Below are 21,252 nucleotides of genomic sequence, written 5' to 3'. Positions count from 1 at the left end.
ATGAACAGACACTTTCCAATGAAGACATACAAATGGCTAACAGACACATGAAAAAATGTTCAGAATCATTAGCCATCAGGGAAATTCAAATCAAAACCACACTGAGATACCACGTTACACCAGTCAGAATGGCAAAAATTGACAAGGCAAGAAACAACAAATGTTGGAGAGAATGTGGAGAAAGGGGATCCCTCCTACATTGTTGGTGGGAATGCAAGTTGGTACAGCCACTTTGGAAAACAGTGTGGAGGTCCCTTAAAAAGTTAAAAATTGAGCTACCCTATGATCCAGCCATTGCACTACTGGGTATTTACCCCAAAGATACAGATGCAGTGAAGAGAAGGGCCATATGCACCCCAATGTTCATAGCGGCATTGTCCACAATAGCTAAATCATGGAAGGAGCCGTGATGCCCTTCAACAGATGACTGGATTAAGAAGATGTGGTCCATATATACAATGGAATATTACTCAGCCATCAAAAAGAATGAATTCTCAACATTTGCTGCAACATGGACAGCACTGGAGGAGATAATGCTAAGCGAAATAAGTCAAGCAGAGAAAGACAATTATCATATGGTTTCACTCATTTATGGAACATAAGAAGTAGGAAGATCGGTAAGAGAAGAAAGGGAAGAAAAAAGGGGGGGGGGGGGTAAACAGAAGGGGGAATGAACCATGACAGACTATGGACTCTGGGAAACAAACTGATGGCTTCAGAGAGGAGGGGGGTGGGGGAATGGGATAGGCTGGTGATGGGTAGTAAGGAGGGCACGTATTGCATGGTGCACTGGGTGTTATACACAATTAATGAATCATCGAACTCTAGATCAAAAAATAGGGATGTACTGTATGGTGACTAACATAACAAAATACTATTAAAAAAATTGTTGAATCACTATATTGTACACCTGAAACTAATATAGCATTGTATGTCAACTATACTGCAACTAATTTTTTTTAAAGATAAAAAAATGACAAAGACAACCACAACAAAAAGCAGTGTATACAAAGGTGACACCAATAAATCCTAAGCTGAAATTGTTTCCACTCATGTAAATTCCCCAATCTGTTTTTTCTCATTTCCCATCCAGCCCGCTCCAAATGCCAGAAACCTGGCTTCTCACGTGTCTTCCCCACAGTGTTTCAACATCCAGTTTGCCCAGGTCAATACCAGTTTGCTTGTATGGCTGTGGCAAAGTTACCAACAGACTCCCTGTAACTCTCAGAGGGAGCTGGATCTCAACTCAGATGGTGAAGCATAGGGTCCTGCACTCTGCTCACACCTCAAGACTTTCAACTGTGTCTCTGAAAATGCTGTGAGCCAAAACCCTAGCTTCTAGTCTCTCTACTACTGCCCCCCTCAGCCTCCCATCAGTTCCTCTCTAGTCACTGGGCTAGGCCCGGGCTGGACTCCTGGTCTCGTGCCCCAGGCCACCCTCATACTATCACAACTGTGATCTGTCTAAAACGGAAATTTGATCATCCGATTTGTTGTCTTGCTAACTGCATTCCAGAGAAAATGCAAACCCTAACTTTCGTGTCCTTAAAATTTGCCCTTGTCCACATTTCCCCTCTATCTCAGCACACTCCCCTATAAATAACCTAAAAGAACCAGAGACCGTGGCTGAGTGGTGCCTCCAGGCCTTTGTCCTCAGTCTCCTTTCCCCTCATTACTGGCCGGACTGCCTCCCGCTCGTCGGGACTCCCACGGCCTACCTTTATCAAAGCACATATCCATATTAACGTCCTCTCCACTAGTGCATGAGCATGGGGGCAAGGGACTAGACTCTCTCCGCATCCCCCATGCCAGGCACGGTGCCTGGCACAGGAGCTGATGCTCAGAAAGTTCTCTGAAAGAATAATTGATAAGGTTCTTATGTTTGGGATAAATCCTGTCATATTTCATATACATCAACTATAGTCTCAATAAACAGCAGGGAAATAATTCCCTTTGGATTTCATGCAGCCCGGGACCATTTCCTCCTTGCTATGTTGACAGCCTTACTGGAATCAGAACCACATATTACGACAGTGACAGAGAGTAAGAGAAAGTGTCACCTAGAAAATTGAGAGGAACGGAGACGGAAAGACGGAAGGACAGAGACAGACAAAAGAGGCTTATGTTCTGCACTGTTAGCACAAATAATCAGAAGCCAACCGAGGAGGGAGTCTTCAATATCCACTGTGTTTACGGATGGCCAGTGATGCCACCGAGGGACAGCAGCCACTGCAAATGCCCAGGGTGAAAAGCCATCTCTACTTTCATGCCTGCAGAAGGAAGCCACAAAGGAGGAGGGCCACATGATGGGGCACCCTTGAGGCTCCTCAATAAATAGTGGTTCTGGAGGAAAGGATTTTAAAAAAGATATAAATTTGGTTCTCCTTCCCTAATTTCATACCACCATGTGAGGAGGAACAATGTAATCTGAGGTGGGCGGGAGAGGAGACAAGGAAATCCTACTCACTTTCAGAGCATCACAGATTAGGGAATGACCTTGGAGAGTGTCTGACTGGACTTAACTCCACCAGTGTAGAGACTCAGTGATATTTTATATATTACAGAGTAGTTATAGATAATACATACTATATAGATATATGTAGATACACACACAAATTGAAGTGGAGGTTATCACTTACATAAAAGCATGCTTTGGTTGTTTGGAAGAAGAAAGGGTGGAGTTACTAAAAGCTTAGAGGCCTCGCTACATCTCTAGAAAAGGGCTGTGCCAAAGGATTATCAGGCAGAGGAAAAGGCTGACGGTTATAAACACACACATGCCATGTAACTTGGTGTCTGATGAACAAGGAGAGAATCAACCAAAAGCTAAGTGTTATATAGGTACCCCCATGTTTATAGGGTATTACTTACAACAGCCAAGATATGGAAGCATAGCTTGTCTGTCAACAGATGAATGGATAAAGAAGATACACATATATATGTCAACTCACTCTCTCTCTCTCTCTCTCACACATGCACACGCACACACGAATATTACGCAGATGTAAACAAGGATGAGATCTTGCCACGTGTAACAACATGAATGGACCTAGGGTATTATGTTACATGAAATAAACCAGATAGAGAAAGACAAATACCATATGATTTCACTTATATGTGGAATCTCAAAAACAAAGTGAATAAATAAACAAAAACAGATTCAGATTCACTCACTTGGTGACTGTATTATAATCAAGAGGTGGGTCCTCTAAAATGCCATTATAAGATCATTGTCAGCTGGGGCACATTGGGACCACGTCTAGATCATAAGAGGCCGGTAGACAAGGAGGGATGAGTACAGTGCTTGTAATTTTTAAAAAAAGAAGAAAAAATGAACAGGTATATAAAATGAGTTTGCAAAGCCAGATTTTTGAAAACACTGAAAAATAAACACAACAAACTAAATCAACACCCAGGCACGAACTCACTTTAGGTAAAATTAATATTATAGAATAGCTAAAGCCTTTAAAATAAGCAATAATGGAGGTATTCAAATTGCTAAACAAAGTAACAACCATTTTAAAAAGGAAGGAATTAGAAAATTAAACCAGGCAGAAATAAAACAAAAAGTTGGAGATGAAAAGGAACTAGAGATCTTGGAAATAAGAAGTTACAAAGTTAAAAAAACAAAAAACCAAACAAACCCTCAGAGAAAACTACTAAGTTGGTAGAAATTACTGAGAGATTCACTGACACAGGAGGACAAAGAAATAAACAGTACCAAAGAATAGTTGATACACGGCTGATAACTAAGAAGCACTAACATACAACAACCGGAGACTCCACGATAAAGCTAAAAGAGCGTATGGAGGAGAACCACTACTCAGAGAGATCATAACACAGATTTTTCTAGAATTGAATAAAAGTATCCTTCAAGTATTAAGTGGGATAAATAAAGATAAATCCACACCAACACGCAACATAGTAAAATTGGAGGATATCAAACGTAAAGTGAAAGCCTTAAACATCACCCAAGAGTATAGGCATTACTATCTAAAAAGAAATGACAGTTTAACTAAATCAGACTTACAAAGGCCAGAAGTCGCAGCTTCGGAGTGATACAGCAGAATGACCGCCCTTTTATGCCCCACTAAGTTATCATTCAAGAATGAGGGCAACTGCAAGACACTTTCAGATATACAGAGACCAAAAGAGTTTACCACTTATGATCCCTCACAGAAAAAACATTCAAAGGATAAACTTCATTAAAAAGAAAAGCAAAATCTACGAAAAGTCTCAGTATGGAGAAAAAAAAAAGATGAGTACTGAATTAGATAAAATGTTAGTAACTATGCTTAACTACTGACTAATTAAAAATAGTTTTTCTTAAATTATTTATTTGAGGAGGGGCATGAGTGGGAGAGGGGAGCGAGCAGCAGAGGCAGAGGGAGAAGCAGACTCCTCTTTGAGCAGGGAGCCAGCCTTGCTATGGGACTCGATCCCAGGACCCCAAGATCATGACCTGAGCCCAAGGCAGAAGCTTAAGTGACTGAGCCACCCAGGCACCCCAATTAAAAATATTTTTTTAAAGTAGGAATAATAAGAAAATAATACAAATAACTTTATGTAATACATTATTTGAAAGTTAGATGAAACAAAGTCCTAGAAAAAATACAATTTATCAAAACTGACCCAAGAAAACAAAATTTGAATAGCCTAATAACTGTTAAGAAATCATAATATAATAAAAAATATTATTATATAAAAAAAAAAGAAATTTAACCTGTGGTTAAAAACTTCCCACAAAGAGGACTCCAGGCCCCGATAACTTCACTGGTAAACTGGATCAGACACTCTAAGAAAGAAATAATGCTGATCTTCAAAATGGTGCCTCAGAGAATAGAAAAAAACCCAAAACAAAACAAAAAAACCTTCCAAATTAGTTTTATGAGTGTAGAATAATTTTAACATCAAAACCTGATAAGAATATAAGAAACAGAAAACTGCAGATCTATTTAGAAATCCTAAACACAATTTAGAAATTTAGAAATCAAATTTAGAACACAAATTTAGAAATCCTAAACAATTATTTGCAAATCAAATCCAGAAATATACAAAAAAGACCATATATTCCAACCATGCTTATTTCAGGAATAGAAAGAATTAACATGCAAAAAATAATCACTATATGTCACCACATGAACAGAATAAAGCCAAAAAATTATGAGGCTGCTTTTAAATATATGGACAATATATGTATTTATATATGTATCTAAAATATATAAACATCAACTTATTGACAAATTTTTAGTCATTTATGATTATGGAAAAGCTCTTAGACAACTAGAAATGGAAGGAAACATCTCTTATTTGATAAAAGACTTTACAAAAAAAACTTAGAGCAACGACATTAAATAAATATGCATTTCAAAACTTTTAAGATCAGACATTGAATTAGGCTTTATTTTTACATTACCATAGTTCATTTAGCTCAATCTCTCCCCAATTCAATTTACTCCAATAAGAATCAAAGAATCACTCCTGGTAAAATGGCTCTTTCAAAGAAGTCAGTAGCTAACAAATTGCTTTATGCGTTCAGATTTACAAATCCCCTAGAATTCATTTTTGAATAATTAGGAACCTGGGGTCAAGTTCCATTTTTTCCATATGGACACTCAATTTTCCCCGCTCAGCTTGCATAAAAGACTCCTTCTGTCTGTCTGTCCCACAGTGCAGGAGTGGTGACAGGTCTAGCGTGAAACAGAGGCATGTTCCTGGGCTTCTCACTGCGTCCTGCCAGCCTCTCTGTCCACGTAGCTTTTAAAAAGGACTTGACATCAGATTAAGCAAATCATATCACGTTGGTTATTTGGCCATTCCTGGCCCTCTGTGTTTCTATATACATTTTAGAATCCACTCAATTTTCTCATAACATCTGCCGGAATTTCTATCTTTTAACTATTTTGGCCACTTACTATGCACTTTGAAGCAATCCTACAAACTGTTTTTTAATACCTACAAATAACATAAGAATGGCCAACATCAAATTGAAGTCAGGGGTCACCTCTGGGGAGGACAGAGGGAAGGAGAACGTCATCGGGGAGGCTTAGGTGGGTCAACTGCACTTTTGATGCTTTCACTCTCTAGAAGAATCTGTGGTAAAATCCTAGCATATTTGAGAGAGGTAACGGCTTAGCTGGGAAGAGGGCACACAATCCTATGTTATTAGCAAATCAAATCAAGAAATAGATGTTTATATGTTTAGAATATTTCCATTTTAAAAACAAATGGGGGCGCCTGCGTGGCTCAGTTGTTAAGTGTCTGCCTTCGGCTCAGGGTGTGAGATCCCACTGTCCTGGGATCGAGCCCCGCATCAGGCTTCCTGCTCCACTGGGAGCCTGCTTCTTCCTCTCCCACTCCCCCTGCTTGTGTTCCCTCTCTCGCTGGCTGTCTCTCTCTCTGTCAAATAAATAAATAAAATCTTTAAAAAAATAAAATTAAAAAAGCTATTTGGCTCTCAAACAGCAGTTAACCTGGAGTTCAAAACCTGCCGAATGAACTCTACAAGGGTCATGTATTTCTCATTCACTTTCTCTGGTAGTGAATTACAGTCTATAATTGTCATTTATAAAACCCATAGGGAGGCCCTTCAGAAAATAAATTCTTCCTTCATATTGAAAGAAAACATTTGATTCATTACTCAACCAAGTGATAGAAAGAATAATTAAGCTATCTACCATATAAATTACTGCTTACTTTAACCATTCTTCATTTTCAAGATCACAAGATTACAGACACAGAATACCAATGTAAAGGCACAAAGTGTAAAAACCTGTGCAATAATGTGATCAGAGTAATTCTCATTTCTCTATCTAAACGCAGGCTGACTTTAAGTCTTAACGTTTCAGATGAACCCAAATGCTCCTCTTGTCCTCTGAGTGAAGGAGCAGAGCCCGCCTCTAATTGGAACAGTGAAGAGATGTGTTTTTCCTGTTGCGCGGGATGAGATATATTAAAGACACGGAACAACCACACTTACCTTTCTTGACAAAGAATTTAGTAAGGTAAACTACTTGGCTTCAATTTGGTCCCCAGAACATTAATATAAACCTTCAATTTTCCATTTGAATTGGCTCCAATCAACACTTGTTATGTCTCTGACGAGTCCCAGGATCTCATGCCCAGGTTGAATGGCTTTGAGGTTAGTATTTCAGCCCTTTTCCCCTTTGGCCAAGATAGTTAACATGGTTGGATATGCCACGGTGACCCTGATTTCTATACTCAATTTGAGACAGAGAAGAAAATGTCCCATAGCCACACACGTTCGTGGACCCCACCCAGTGGTCCGAGGAGAGTAGGTACAGCATATTCTAGGCAAAAGGAATACTTCACGTTTGATGAGGGGTCAAACTCTAAGGGATGATTTCAAGCATTAGCCATCGGAAGGCAGGTTTTAGGCTGGAATAGCTTTTCGAGGAGCCTCACCATCCCATTTCATAAGTGACTGTTTATTCATAAAAATGGCTGTGGTAATAAGAGACAGCACTGCCACGGGGCCTAATTGTAAGCATCCAGCATTGCCGGTAGTGAAATAATGCAGAAGAATAAGCCTTATTGTAATGAGTTCAGTATAAGTATCAGAAAACAGCAAGCCACCTTCACAGACCATTCCAACCACCTTGAAAATGAGGCGAAGAGACTCTGTTGAGGACTTCTGGAAACCTTTCCCTCACACTTAAAAAAGGAAACAAAGGTGTTCTGTTTTCTGCTTCTGGATCTTATATGAGGTGATGCTCGATGCTCCTGCCGCCATCTTTCAAGCCTGAGGGGGAAAGCGTTCGAGGTTCTAGACCCCTGGCATCACTGAGGGATGCCTGCTATTGTTCTTCTTATTTAAACTATTTTGAGTTGTCTTTTTCTTGAAGCCAAAAGCACCCCTACTGCAACCTGTAACAACAACTTCCCATATTCATACCTGGGGAGAAAACCCACTGATCTACTCATCCTTGTTTAATTGGCGTGTTCTTTTTTCCTATGACAATTTCTTCAAAACTGTATTTGTTTCTGGTCTCTATTCCGATGATTTCCTTTTAAAACTGTAACTTTTTCTCTCCAGCTTTATGAAGGTATAATTGACAAATCAAAATTGTATATATTTTTAAGGTGTGCAATGTGATAGTTTGAAACACATATACATTATGAAATATTTTCTAAAACTGTAACTTTTAACTTTATGATCTATCAACTATTAGTATCCAGTTTAGATGATTCTGTACAGTATTAATGTATCCCTCTGGTTCCAGAGACAGAAATACCAAAACCTCCCGAGGGCGCCTGGGTGGCTCAGTTGGTTAAGGGTCTGACTCTTGGATCAGCTCAGGTCATGATCTCAGGGTTGTGGGATCGGGCCCCACACTGGGCTCTGTGCTCAGCGCAGAGTCTGCTTGGGATTCTCTCTCCCTCTCCATCTGCCCCTCCACCCCCCCACCCCTGTGTGTCCTCTCTCTCTCTTTCTCTAAAATAAATAAATACACAAAATCATTTTTAAAAAATACCAAAATCTCCTCTAGTCAGATAATTTCTAAAATATACTGCACATAATTCGTCAGATTTTATGGATGTTGGCAAGATTTGAAATTTAATGTGTTGTCTATAAATAGGAAGTTCTTGTACATCTCCAAGGTTAATAGCCAAGAAAATGTAATATGGACATTGAATGTGTGTACATATAAAGGTCATGTAACACACATCCTTCTAAACTACACTACAAGAGAGCTGTGGGGGAAGACACTGAAGACTTCATTCTTGTTTTTTTTAAAGTGCCTTAAACAAAAAAGAAATTTGTGGTAGCAATTTTTGAAATATGTAAATGTATCACAACATCCCCTGCCTTAACAAAAGCAAAAAACAGTCATAAATCCACAGGCCTCTGAGGACAGAGGCTCCAATACAAACATGGGGCCACAGTACTGAGGACTCCATAGACTACAGGTCAATGAAACGTCCTAACATCGTAAGAGTGGAGTTACATAACACCAATGCTGGCAAAGCAAGCTAAAGATGGAAATTATGGGCAGGAAGGGCCCGGAATCATGAGGACTGTAGCTGCTGTGCTCAGAAGAGTTATGTTCTATAGTAGTTATGGTGGTGCTGGTGACAGTATTAGTAGTGGTGGTGATAAAAATATGAATACTAGTTAACCTGGATGAGACAGTTACTATGTGATAGGTTCTGATATAAATGCTTTACATATAAGCACTATAATGATTCCCAATACAAACTTGTCCATTCTCTTGCTCATTGCATCTCTCCTCATTTTGCAGTCAACAATGATTACAGAGCACATACAAAAGGTTCTGTAGATGGTCATCTTTCCCACATCTTCCTCTACCTCTTTCTATTACAGGTTCATAATAAAGCAAATATCACAATACAGCAAGCCAAATGAATTTTCTGGTTCACCAAGTACATATAAAAGTTATATTTATACTATACTGAAGTCTATTAAATGTGTAATAGCATTATGTCTTAAAAAACAATGTATATACCTTAATTAAAAATACTTTATTGTTAACCATCATCCGAGCTTTCAGTGAATTGTAGTCTTTTTGCTGGTGGAGGGTCTTGTCTTCACGTTGATGACTACTGATTGATCAGGTTGGTGGCTGCTGAAGGTTGGGGGAACTCTGGCAATTTCTTAAAATAAGACATCAATGAAGTTTGCCACAGTGAGTGGCTCTTTCTTTCACTAATGATTTCTCTGTAGCACGCAATGCTGTTTGATAGCCTTTTACCCACAGTGGAGCTTCTTTCAAACTGGAGTCCATCCTCTCACCCCTGCCGCTGCTTGATCAACTAAGCTTATGTAACATTCTAAATCCTCTGTTGTCATCTCAACAGTCTTCACGGCATCTTTACCAGGAGCAGGTGCCATCTCAGGAAACCACGGTCTTTGGTAGTCCACAAGAAGCAATTCCTCATCTGTTCAAGTTTATCACCAGATGGCAGCGGTTCAGTCCCATCTTCAGGCTCCACTTCTAATCCTAGTTCTCTTGCTGTTTCCACCACATCTGCAGTTCCTTCCTCCACTGGAGTCCTGAGCCCTCAAAGTCATCCATGGGGGTTGGAATCAACTTCTTTCAAACTCCTGTTCATGTTGATATTTTGATCATTTCCCATGAATCATATATGTTCTTAATGGCATTTAGGATGGTGAATCCTTTCCAGAATGTTCTCAATACAGTTTGCCCAGATCCATCAGAGGAATCACTATCTCTGGCAGCTACAGCCTTACAAAATGCATTTCTTAAATACTAAGACATGGAAGTTAAAATCACTCCTTGACCCATGAGGTGCAGAATGGATGTTGTGTTAGCAGGCATGAAGACAACATTCATCTTGTTGTACATCTCTATTAGAGCTGCTGGGTGACCAGGTGCATTGTCAATAAGCAGTCATATTTTGAAAAGGATCTTTCTGAGCAGTAAGTCTCAAAAGAGAGCTTAAAATACTCAGTAAACCATGATGTAAACAGATGTGCTGTCATCCAGGCTTTGTGGTTCCATTTATAGAGCACAAGAAGAGGAGATTTAGCATAATTCATAAAGGCCCTAAGATTTCTGGAATAGTAAACGACCATCAGTTTCAACTTCAAGTCACCAGCTGCATTAGTCCCTGACAAGAAAGTCAGCCTGTGCTTTGAAGGCAGGCATTGACTTCTTCTCTCTAGCTATGAAAGTCCTAGATGGCATCTTCTTCCAATAGAAGGCTGTTTGGTCTACACTGAAAATATGTCATTTAGTGCAGCCACCGTCATTAGTGACCTTGGCTAGACCTTCTGGATGGTTTGCGGCAGCTTCCACATCAGCACTTGTAGCTTTACATTTGCACTCTGATGTTACGGAGACGGCGTCTTGCCTTAAAGCCAGGAACCGAGCTCTGCTAGCTTCAGACTTTCCTTCTGCAGCTTCCCCACCTCTCTCAGCCCTCACAGAACTGGGGAGAGTTAGGGTCATGCCTTGGATTGGGCTTTGGCTCAAGGGAATGTTATGGCTGGTAGTCTTTCGTTTGGACCACTAAAACTTTCTCCACATCAGCAATCGGGCTGTTTTGCTTTCTTATCATTCGTGTGTCCACTGGAGTAGCACTTTCAATTTCCTTCAAGAACTTTTCTCTGCATTTACAACTTGGCTAATTGTTTGGGGCAAGGGGCCTAGCTTTTGGCCTATGTCAGCATTTGAAGGAAGTGAGGAAGTTTAATCATTTCTAACTTTTGGTTTAGAGTGAGAGATGGGCAACTCTTCCTTTCACTTCAACACTTGGAGGCCATGTAGGGTGATTAATTGGTCTGATTTCAATATTGTTGTGTCTCGGAGAATAGGAGAACGTGAGGAGAGGGAGAGAGATGGGGGACTGGGTGGTCAGTAGAGCGGCAAGAACACACACAACATTTTTCAATTACGTTCGGTGTCTTAGCTTGGTTTGTGGTGCCACAAACAATTGCACTAGTAACATCAAAGATCACTGATCACAGATCACCTCACAAATATAATGATAATGAAAACGCTTGAAGTATTGCAAGAAGTACCAAAATGTGACAGAGAAACACAAAGCAAGCAAACGATACTGGAAAAATGAAGCCAACAGACGTGTTGGACACAGGGTTGCCAAAGACCTTCATTTTGTAAAAAATGCAGTATCTATGAAATGCAATAAAACAAGCAGACTAAAATGAGGTACACCTGCAGTTTCTCGGGCTAACCATCCCTTTCTAGAAAAAGAAAAATACTTACCTGTTTTCTGTGTATATGTGAGTTGGGGAAAAAATTCACGTGGAAATAGTGAAAAAATTGGAGAGCCATTCATATCACTGCAATACAATGAAGCTGGTGGGATTCTCACAGCTGGATTTATTTGGGAATAGAATGAAGAAACTCTGCATAATCCTGCATTAAGTCTCTATCAGACAACATTTATGATAATGACCGCAGAACTAGATCTAGGAGCTATTCCAAGCCATGGAGATTAGCGAGTAATCACAGGCTCAAAGTCCTAACACAATTCTGGAGAGACATGGAGGGATTTCGAGAATTAAACTAGCAAAAAAGGATTAAAAAAAAGGAAGAAGACAATTTTGACCTCCACATGCATTGGTCAGTGTCAGCAAAGTCTACAAGCACGTATACGGCTCCGTTACTGACTCTATATTATTTTATAATTATCTCTTGATAAAGCTGCCTCTTCTTCCAGATTGGAAACGTGACGTCAGGAACTGTCAATTTCATCTTCCTGTTTCCAGAACAGTGTTTCCGTCTAGGCACAACAGAGTTTACTACTTCACCATCGGGAGCTCTCTGCAGTCAGCTGCCCACAAAATCCTAGCTGTGTCCCTTACTACGACAGTTCTCTTAGCTGAGTTACTTGGTGGTTCCTAGCTTCAGCTGCATCACCAGTGAAATCAGTTGATAGTACCCACCCCATTAGATTGTGATGAATGAAAGCTATAAGATCAGCCAAGCAGTTAGCCCTGTGGCCTGCACTCAACAAACAAATATTATAAGGTACCAAACATATTAACATACAACATATCGGCCGTTGAACTAGGATTGCTGGAAGACATCAATAAGGGAAAATGGCCAACCCTGGCCTCTAGAAACTCCCGGTCTTCATATAAGCAAGCATCCCTGTTGATGCTCCATACTATAGGGAGAGCTAGGCCAACTCTAACACAGTTTCCCACAGGAGTCGATCTGTGATTGACCTCAGAGATGACCTTCACGGTTACCGTCCTGCTGAGGGCTGCACTGCATCCTGTGCACATCCAGCTTCATCCTTCACATCTCTAGTTCCGTTTTTTCCCAAATTAAGTACTACTGCTTTCTCTTCATAAATAAAGCACACAAATCTCTGACTTAAGCATAATGTTTTAAATATGCATTTAAACTGTACGAGTTTATTCACACAGTCCCTTCATACTGACAAATACAAAAAAATGAATGAATGAATGAATGAATGAATGAATGAGAGGGGGAGAGACAGAGAAAGGAAGAAAGGAAGGAAGGAGGGAGGGAGGGAGGACAGAAGCGAAGAGTAAAAGAAGGAAAGGAAGAAGGAAGGAAGCCCTTTGGCAGGTCATAAAAACAAAAGTGTTACAGGATTGCAACTGAAATTCATGATAACAAATTCGAGGGCAAGAAGAAAGAAGAGTTTCAAGATTAGTTCAAAGGAATTGTAATTCACAGATCTGCTTATTGTAATAGTTATGATGTAGGAAATATGTTAGGGTTCGGAGCCAACAGCCAAGAAAGAATTCTTGAGACGTCTTTGGTGCAAAAAGGTGGTTTTATTAAAACATGGGGACAGAACCCATGGGCAGAAAGAGCTGCACTGGGGTCACGAGGAGTGGCCCATGATATACTTTCAAGTTGGGAGGGGGTTAGGGATAGCTTAAGCCTCCCAGGTATTTTGGAAACAAGGTTTCCAAGACCTGAGGAGGCTTGCTATTGTTGGGAAAAGGTCATTTGTTACTGTTTAGTAAAAACTCAGTCATGAGACCCTTCAGATGGATATCTGTGGGTCATAAGCTTGGGGGATGATTGTCAACACGTATCTTAGGGGGTAGAGATAAAGGAAGTTTCCAAAGGAATTTTTATATGTTAAAGTAGACTTACAGGAGCCTGGGGGTTGGGCTAAGATTGCCCTTTGCCTTAGCAAGGTATCCACTTCAAGGCAATTGAGTCCCTAGAGGAAGGTCACTCTGCCTGTTTCAAGGACTTGTCAATGGGTGGCAAGTAGTAAGGAAATTTAATAATTTCTCTTCTGCCTTTGTTTCCCACATCAGTTACACTAAGCCGAAATCTAGAATGCACAGTGGAGGAAGTGAGTTTAATCACCTGGTCAGGCTATCTCACTTTATTGTCTCGTTTTAAGGTGGGGTAGGGAGGCCCTGACAAGGAAGATGATTCTGTCCGTCCTTCCACAGCTTCGGAGTGTGCTCCGTAGCCCGACAGAGTCAGCATCGTCTGTAGTCTGTTAGCAACACGAGTCTCAGGCTCCGTGCTGGCCACACTAAATCAGAATCTGCATTTTAACAAGAGCCTCGGGTGACGCATGTGCACCTCAAGTGGGCGAGGCGTGAACACACACAGCTCGTTGCCAGTAAGTTGATCAACTGGACCACTTCACTCCATGCCTTATTTTTCTATAAACTGTACACCAATCTTCGGAACTGTTAGAAAAATTTAAATCCTCATTCCAGGGTCCTAGGATCGAGCCCCACATCTTGCTCCTTGCTCAGCGAGCAGCCTGCTTCTCCCTCTGCCTGCTGCTCGCTCCTCTTGCTTGGGCTCTCTCCCTCGACCATTTCCCCAACCGTAAAGTGCAAAGAATAATCGTACCTAAACTCAGAGGGATATTAAGAGGACTACATTCAGGCACATAAGGTCTTTAGAATACTGAGCACAGACTGAGGCCGAAATGAGTGTTAACCACTAAGTGTGACTGTTCCTACTACGCTCCTACGCAGGGTGTGGGCGGGGAAGCCTGCAAGCCACGCCCATCCATGCTCACCTACTCCTGCGGCAGGGACAAGGGTTTGAACTAATATTCAGGATTACGGACAAATACAGCCTGGGCCCACAGAAGAGAGCCAATAAAACTCCTTAACTGGGAGAAAAGAGAACTACCAACGTTGCTGCATTATTTCATCAAATAGGGACTGACCTCGTGAGCAACTCTGGACACATGTGGAATTCACAATATTTAAGTAAAATTTATAAATACAATTCACGATGGTGATTAACGAATGGTTTTCAACAAGAATTACTCTGTATAGCACTGAGTATTGAATTCACCATCTAGGACTATTTAAAGAACACTTCAAAGACGAACAAAACTTGGATTGTTGAAGATTCAACTCCGTGTACGGAAGCAGTGAATGTCACCGAGGGGAGGTGGCAAAGGTACACAGAGCAAGTGCCCAAACGCCAGAATACAAGCCCAGCCAGGGGAGCTAGAGTGCGGGACAAAGATCTCTTGTGCAGAATAAGAAGACGCTTGGATGATAAGACCACCAGCATGTTCATCCCTGTATTTCAGGCACCGCTCAAGGCTGGGCAAAGAGAGCCACAACAGACAAAGTGCTGAGCTCAAACCATGTACAGCAGACACCAAAAATCCAAATCACATTATAACGTGAGTTTCCTACTTCCTAGATGCACACGACGGTTTGAAGGTATTCGGGAAAGAGCGGCATAGATGAGGCCCTGGGGTGAGAAAAATCAGACTGCTGCTAGCCCCTGGAAGAGAGCCAGCCTAGCGAGGCGGACGGATGGATTTAGAAGACCACGGAGACTGTGCAGAGGAAGATGCCAGAGAAGCCGAGAGCCTAAAACATAATCTTGGATGGCCTGAAGGGAGATGAAAGAAAAGAAATTTCTGCCTCCTGCCAGCCCTGCACAATACAATTCCCAAACGGCTCCGAGTTTCCCAGCCAGAGAAGCCACACACTCACAGCTGCCAGCAGACCTTCACCCACGTTCCTTCCGTCCGCTCTGGAGAAGAGTCTTGCATAGTAGAATGATCATGTGAAATAGCCTTAAGACGGGCCAACAACATTAAGTGACGAAATGAGCCTCATTCCTCTCGTATATATAACCATGACCGCTCCAGACAAATAGCTAAAAACTGCTAACGCTCCAGTACTGTCTGCATTACTTATATCCAGCCACAAAATCTGCTCTCTTACACCTGCCAGGATGAAAACAGAATATGTAAAGGTATATGTGCTAAGCTGCATAACGGTCCCCCGAAGATGCCCACGTCCTAAGGCCCGGAAGCCGTGAACAGGTTACCTGACATTCAGAAAGAACTTTACAGATGTGATTAAGAAAGGATCTTGGGATGTGGAGATTATCTTGAATCATCCTGGTGAGTTCATGTAATCACAACGGGTCCTTTTCTTGTAAGAGGAAGACAAAAATTCAGAGAAGGTGATGTGACCACAGAGGGAAGGAGAGGGGAAAAGGCAGTGTGAGGGGAAGCCATGATCCGAGAATGAGAACAGCCCTACAAGCTCTCACAGGCAAGGAAATGGATTTTCCCCCTCGAACCACCGGAAGGAATCAGCCCCGCTGACACCTTCGCCTTAGCCCAGTCAGACTGATTTTACGGTTCTGACCTCTGGAACTATAAAATAATAAAGGATGTTGTTGTAAGCCGCTAGATTTGTGGTAACTTGCAATGCCAGCAATAGGGAGCTAACGCGGAATATAATCAATAAATACTAATTACAGGTGAACAATTAGGAAACAGCTCTCTGTGATCTATAATTCACAAAGTATTTTATGGGAAGATATTTTTTTCAGCAATCAAATCCTAACTAGTCCATCAGAAGTTCTTAAATTTACTACATAAAGACAGCCAATGAAATCACATTATAGTGCGAGTATGCATACACTGACTTTGAAATTGGAAGGCAGAGGGAGGAGTTCAGATGGCGGAGGAGTAGGGGACCCCTTTTTCAGCCGGTCCCCTGAGTCGAGCTGGATAGGTACCAGACCATCCTGAACACCCACGGAATCAGCCTGAGACGCAGGAAGATGCATCTGGATCTCTACAAATGAACATCTCCAGCGCTGAGTATTGAGGTACTAAGCGGGGAGCTGTAAACCGTGCACGGATATCGGAAGATAAACGGAAGGGGGAGGGAGCCGCCGCGTTCGGGCGCCGGGAAGCGGCAGCCACCTGCACGGGGGGAGCGGGCCGCTCGCAGTCAGCACCCGAGAGAGAACAGACTGAGACCGTGAGCCAGGGAAGGCAGAAGAAACAACAAAAAATGACATGTAATACAAGACACCCATGGTCTCTTCTTGGATATCTTTGCGTCTCCCAAGAGGTGACAGTTAAAGTGCACTTAAGATAGGACTTGAGCCACTGACTTGGCAGCAACTGTTAGTCCTCTGTGAGTGTCCCACCAGCGTCGAGCGCCCTGCTCTGTACAGTGTTGGCTGCTGTTCCATCAGTATTTGCCAATTAAATAAATGACTGAAAAAATGAAAAGGTGAATGAGGAAAACTTGACATCCCTAGTCAGGTTTTTACATTTGATCATTTAGATGGAGCTTTATTCTAAACTAACCTAGAAGGACCTGGTGCTAGAACAAAAATAAACAGCTTACTTTAACAAAAACAAAAAACAAAAAACAAAAAAAAAAAAAACCGATTTTTTTTAAAGGCCACTAAAGGTGAAACTAAAAATGTGCATAAGTTGTAGGAGATTTTTCCACTTTTGGGAAAAGGACACAAAAGGTCACAGAAAACCATTGGTCCCACTTAATGATGAGAACACAATAAATTTGGAAATCTTATTTGTCATGCAAGACATTGAGGAGATCTGGATACAAGTCTAATCCAGCAGAATTCCAGAGGGAGAGGAGCCCTTCTGGGGTGGACAGGCATTGCTGGGTGCTTTCAGCCCCGGCGCGTGAGCAGGCAGAAGAGCTAGCCTGTCTCGGTGAAGAAACCTGGCTGCAATGAGACAGAAGCCGACCTTTTCTCAGCCGAGCACCGGCTAGTACGGCGGACCGGGAGGTGGAGGAATGGCGAGCCCCCACGGCCAGCCAGTGCTCCTTCAGCCTACTTTTGCCTGTCAAGCACTGGTGGTAAAGAAGCTGGCAATCGGGCGGAAAGGACAGAGACGTAATCTCACGTGCAGAGATCCCAGACTCTACCGTGGAGCCAGATCTCCCCATCAACAGGAAATCAGATGTGAAATCCGGAATCCAGTTCAACTCCTGATTAGAACGAAGAGATCTCGCCTAGTCGCCTTAGCTGCCTGACGGGAAAAGACAAGGCTTTCTGAGGACAGATATTACCTACTTCGGCTTCTTTGTTCTTTTATACACAATATAAAAGTGAGGTAATTGGAAAAGCAGGAAAAATGTGACCCAAAACAAAGAAAAAAGAATAAAAGAACAATAGATAACAAAATGGCTGGAATTGACAGACAGGACTTAAAAACAATTATGAAGATGCTAAAGAATTTAAAGGAAAGTGTACAAAATGGGTAAAAAGATGAAGAATTCACCAGAGTACTAAAAACTCTGAAAAGGAAGCACATAGAAATTGTAGAATAAGTGCAAAATGAATTCATTAGAGGGTCTTAATGGTTAAATGGACAAAATAGAAAAGGTTAATAAACACAAAGATAAGAGAATAAAAACTATCCAAAATAAAGCAGTGAGCTAAAAAAAAAAAATCAGTAATAAAACATACACCCTGAGAATCAGAGTACTATGGCATAATTTCAAATGGTCTCACATACATGCAGCTGCTGCCTGAAAAGAAAAGAAAGAATAAAGTACAATTGTTGGAAGAGATATTAAGTGAGGTTTCAAGGGTAGTTGAAGGACATTAACTCAACCCAGTGAAACCCCAAACAGGAAAAAAGAAAATCACACATAGGTCAAACCACTGAAAACCAGAGCACAAAGATAAAGGCAATGAAATGACATGTTTCAAGAGCTGAAAGGAAAACACGTGCACACTCACACAAACATACACACACGCGCACACACATACACACCTACGTGTCCATACGTGCACACACACATCCACTCGCGCCCACACGTACACACACGCGCACAAACTGGCAACCTAGGTACCTATACTCGTAGAAAATACTCCTAAAAAGTAAGGGTGAAACAAAGGCATTTCCAGACAAGCAGAAGTGAACACTCATGCTGCACTGCAGGAAAATATTAAGGGAAGTTCTCCAGACCAAAGGGAAATGATCACAGAGAAAAACGAAGATCGGCAGAAAGGAATGATGATCGGTGGGGTAAATATCAAGGGAGATATAAAGCGACATAGCTTTAAGTCTCTTTAAAAAGACGACTGGCTATTGCAAGCAAATAGACTGATATACTGTGGGATTATAATACATGGAGGAGTAAAATAACAATAGTAATATTAAATTCAAGAGGAGCAAACAAAACCACACTACTGAAGGCTGTTAAATGTCTCGTGAAGTTGTATAATAGTTACCATGGTAAAGGGTGATGGGTTAATTATGCATGTTGTAATCTAGAAGAGCCATTTAAAAATACAAAATGGAGAGGCGCCTAGGTGGCTCAGTCGGTTGAATGACCGACTCTTGATTTCGGCTCAGGTCATGGTCTCGGGGTCCAGACAGCTCGTGCTCTCTCTCTCTCTAAAATAATGAATAAATAAATCTTTTTAAAAATATAAAACGGTGAGACTGAACAGGAAAAGGGGTAATAAAATGGAATAAAAGAACAAGCAAACCAAGAAACACAAAACCTCAGTTTCCAAATGAAGAAAGAAGAGAAGGTGGAAAGGGAAAGAAATAAAAAATGACAGAATTAAGCCCAAGACTCTCCCATGTAATTATAGCAAATGTAAGAGGTATTCAACACTCCAATTAAATCCAGGCTTATCTAGAAAAGACCCAACTCTATGCAGTTTACAAGAAGCACACTTAATATAAGGACCTAGAGTGAAAATGAGGAAAAGGACACACATTGCAAACACTAGTCATAAGAAAGCCAATGTGGGGGCGCCTGGGTGGCACAGCGGTTAAGCGTCTGCCTTCGGCTCAGGGCGTGATCCCGGCGTTATGGGATCGAGCCCCACATCAGGCTCCTCTGCTAGGAGCCTGCTTCTTCCTCTCCCACTCCCCCTGCTTGTGTTCCCTCTCTCACTGGCTGTCTCTATCTCTGTCAAATAAATAAATAAAATCTTAAAAAAAAAAAAAAAAAAAAGAAAGCCAATGTGTCTACATTAGTATCAGGAAAACTAAACTTTAAAAGTTTTATCAGTGATTAAGATGACTATTTCATAATGATAAAATGGTCATTAACAAAGCCCAAAGTGAGTTCTTTGCTCTAAAATCTTGAAAAATCTCTTATTTTTCTGTATACAATTTCTGATGGTTTATGAACTCCTGTGTCTTTATGGACCTCTAGTTAAAAATTTCTTTCCAAGGAGTGCCTGTGTGGCTCAGTCAGTTCAGTGTCTGCCTTCTGCTCAGGTCATGATCCCAGGGTCCTGGGACAGAGCCCTGTATCGCGCTCCCTGCTTAGCGGGGAGCCTGCTTCTCTCTCCCCCTCTATCCCTCTCCCCTGGTCATGTTCTCTCCTGCTCTCTTGCTCGTGGTCTCTCTCAAATAAATAAATAAAAAATCTTATTAAAAAAAACTTCAAATACACATTATTTTTAAATTCCATGAGTTTCTTTTCAAGTATATTACCCTTTAATTCTTAAAAACCATTATATTATTATTATTATCATTATTATATTCTTCAAGTAATTTTACCTGAAATTTCACATTCTGGTTGATATCTGACACGCGGAACTGCTTCAGGAAACGCTCATCCTCACTCCAGAAGAGGCGGATATCAGGGATGTCATACAGGGCCATGGCTATTCTTTCCAATCCTAGGCCAAAGGCCCAACCGATCCGATCTTGAGCACCAGCTACAATTAGGAAAACAAAACGAAACATCTGATTTACAATATATAAAGACTCACAGTTGAATGCTACTTGCTGGTAAGTAACCAGTACTGCTGGTGGTAAGGCACTGGGGAGGGGCCGTGGAGACATCCATGAGGGTCCCCGTCTTACATTTCTCATGCTTCCCACACCCCTCATTCACTTCCCTCACTGAAGCACTCTAGAGTCACGCTGTCTCTAATATTGCCTTTAATTTATAATTATATCCCAGGCTCTTTAAAGCCCTGGTTCCTGCCTCTGAGTAATCCTTGTTTGCCCTGATTTGAACATTTAGCCTACTATGTGCAGGTTACAGAGGAGAGAGAGAAAAGATCGTCTCTTGTCCCTACATGGCTCACTAGACGGTCAGGTATGTTTGAAACATGCCAGAGTGTACTGTTCATATTCAGAAAGAACCCTCAATTTCATTAAAACAACCTTCACCCTTAGTAAGAGTTACCTCAATAATACACGGAGAGCAAGGAAGCCAAGGGGAAATGCTTATCTAGTACCACTCACTCCAAAGGTAATGTGTGTTGTTTACATTATGGCAACGCCATGAACTTGAAGGGTTTATTTTGCTTACCTGAAGCAGAGTAAGACCAAAGACATAAAGTGCTGTGTGAAGAAGGCAACAGAGCAATTCATACTACTGGAAAAGCTTACAGAAAGGGCTCATGAAAGGATCATAATTTTTCCTAAAGGTGATTAGGATCCTGGGCAGGCTGCAAATGGCCTCAAGATTTCACTCCCGACATGCATGCCCTGTGTAAATCCCCCACTTTGAGTTTGGGTGGCTCC

General features: G+C 41.4%; 1 protein-coding gene across 6 annotated transcripts in view; it reads right to left on the bottom strand.

The window, feature by feature from the left end:
- Nucleotides 1-21,252, bottom strand: part of FARS2 (phenylalanyl-tRNA synthetase 2, mitochondrial) — a 606,910-nt gene that overhangs the window by 259,105 nt on the left and 326,553 nt on the right. For all 6 annotated transcript variants that reach the window (XM_087857913.1, XM_045811628.2, XM_087857912.1 and 3 more), the window contains one exon: nucleotides 20,275-20,435. In XM_087857913.1, the coding sequence (XP_087714039.1) occupies nucleotides 20,275-20,435 (161 nt within the window). The remainder of the gene's footprint in view (nucleotides 1-20,274; nucleotides 20,436-21,252) is intronic.

This window comes from Ursus americanus, chromosome 32 (assembly GCF_024610735.1).
Source record: "Ursus americanus isolate L20-20 chromosome 32, mUrsAme1.1.p, whole genome shotgun sequence".
Taxonomy (NCBI): domain Eukaryota; kingdom Metazoa; phylum Chordata; class Mammalia; order Carnivora; family Ursidae; genus Ursus; species Ursus americanus.
This window is presented reverse-complemented; position numbering and strand designations above follow the sequence as displayed.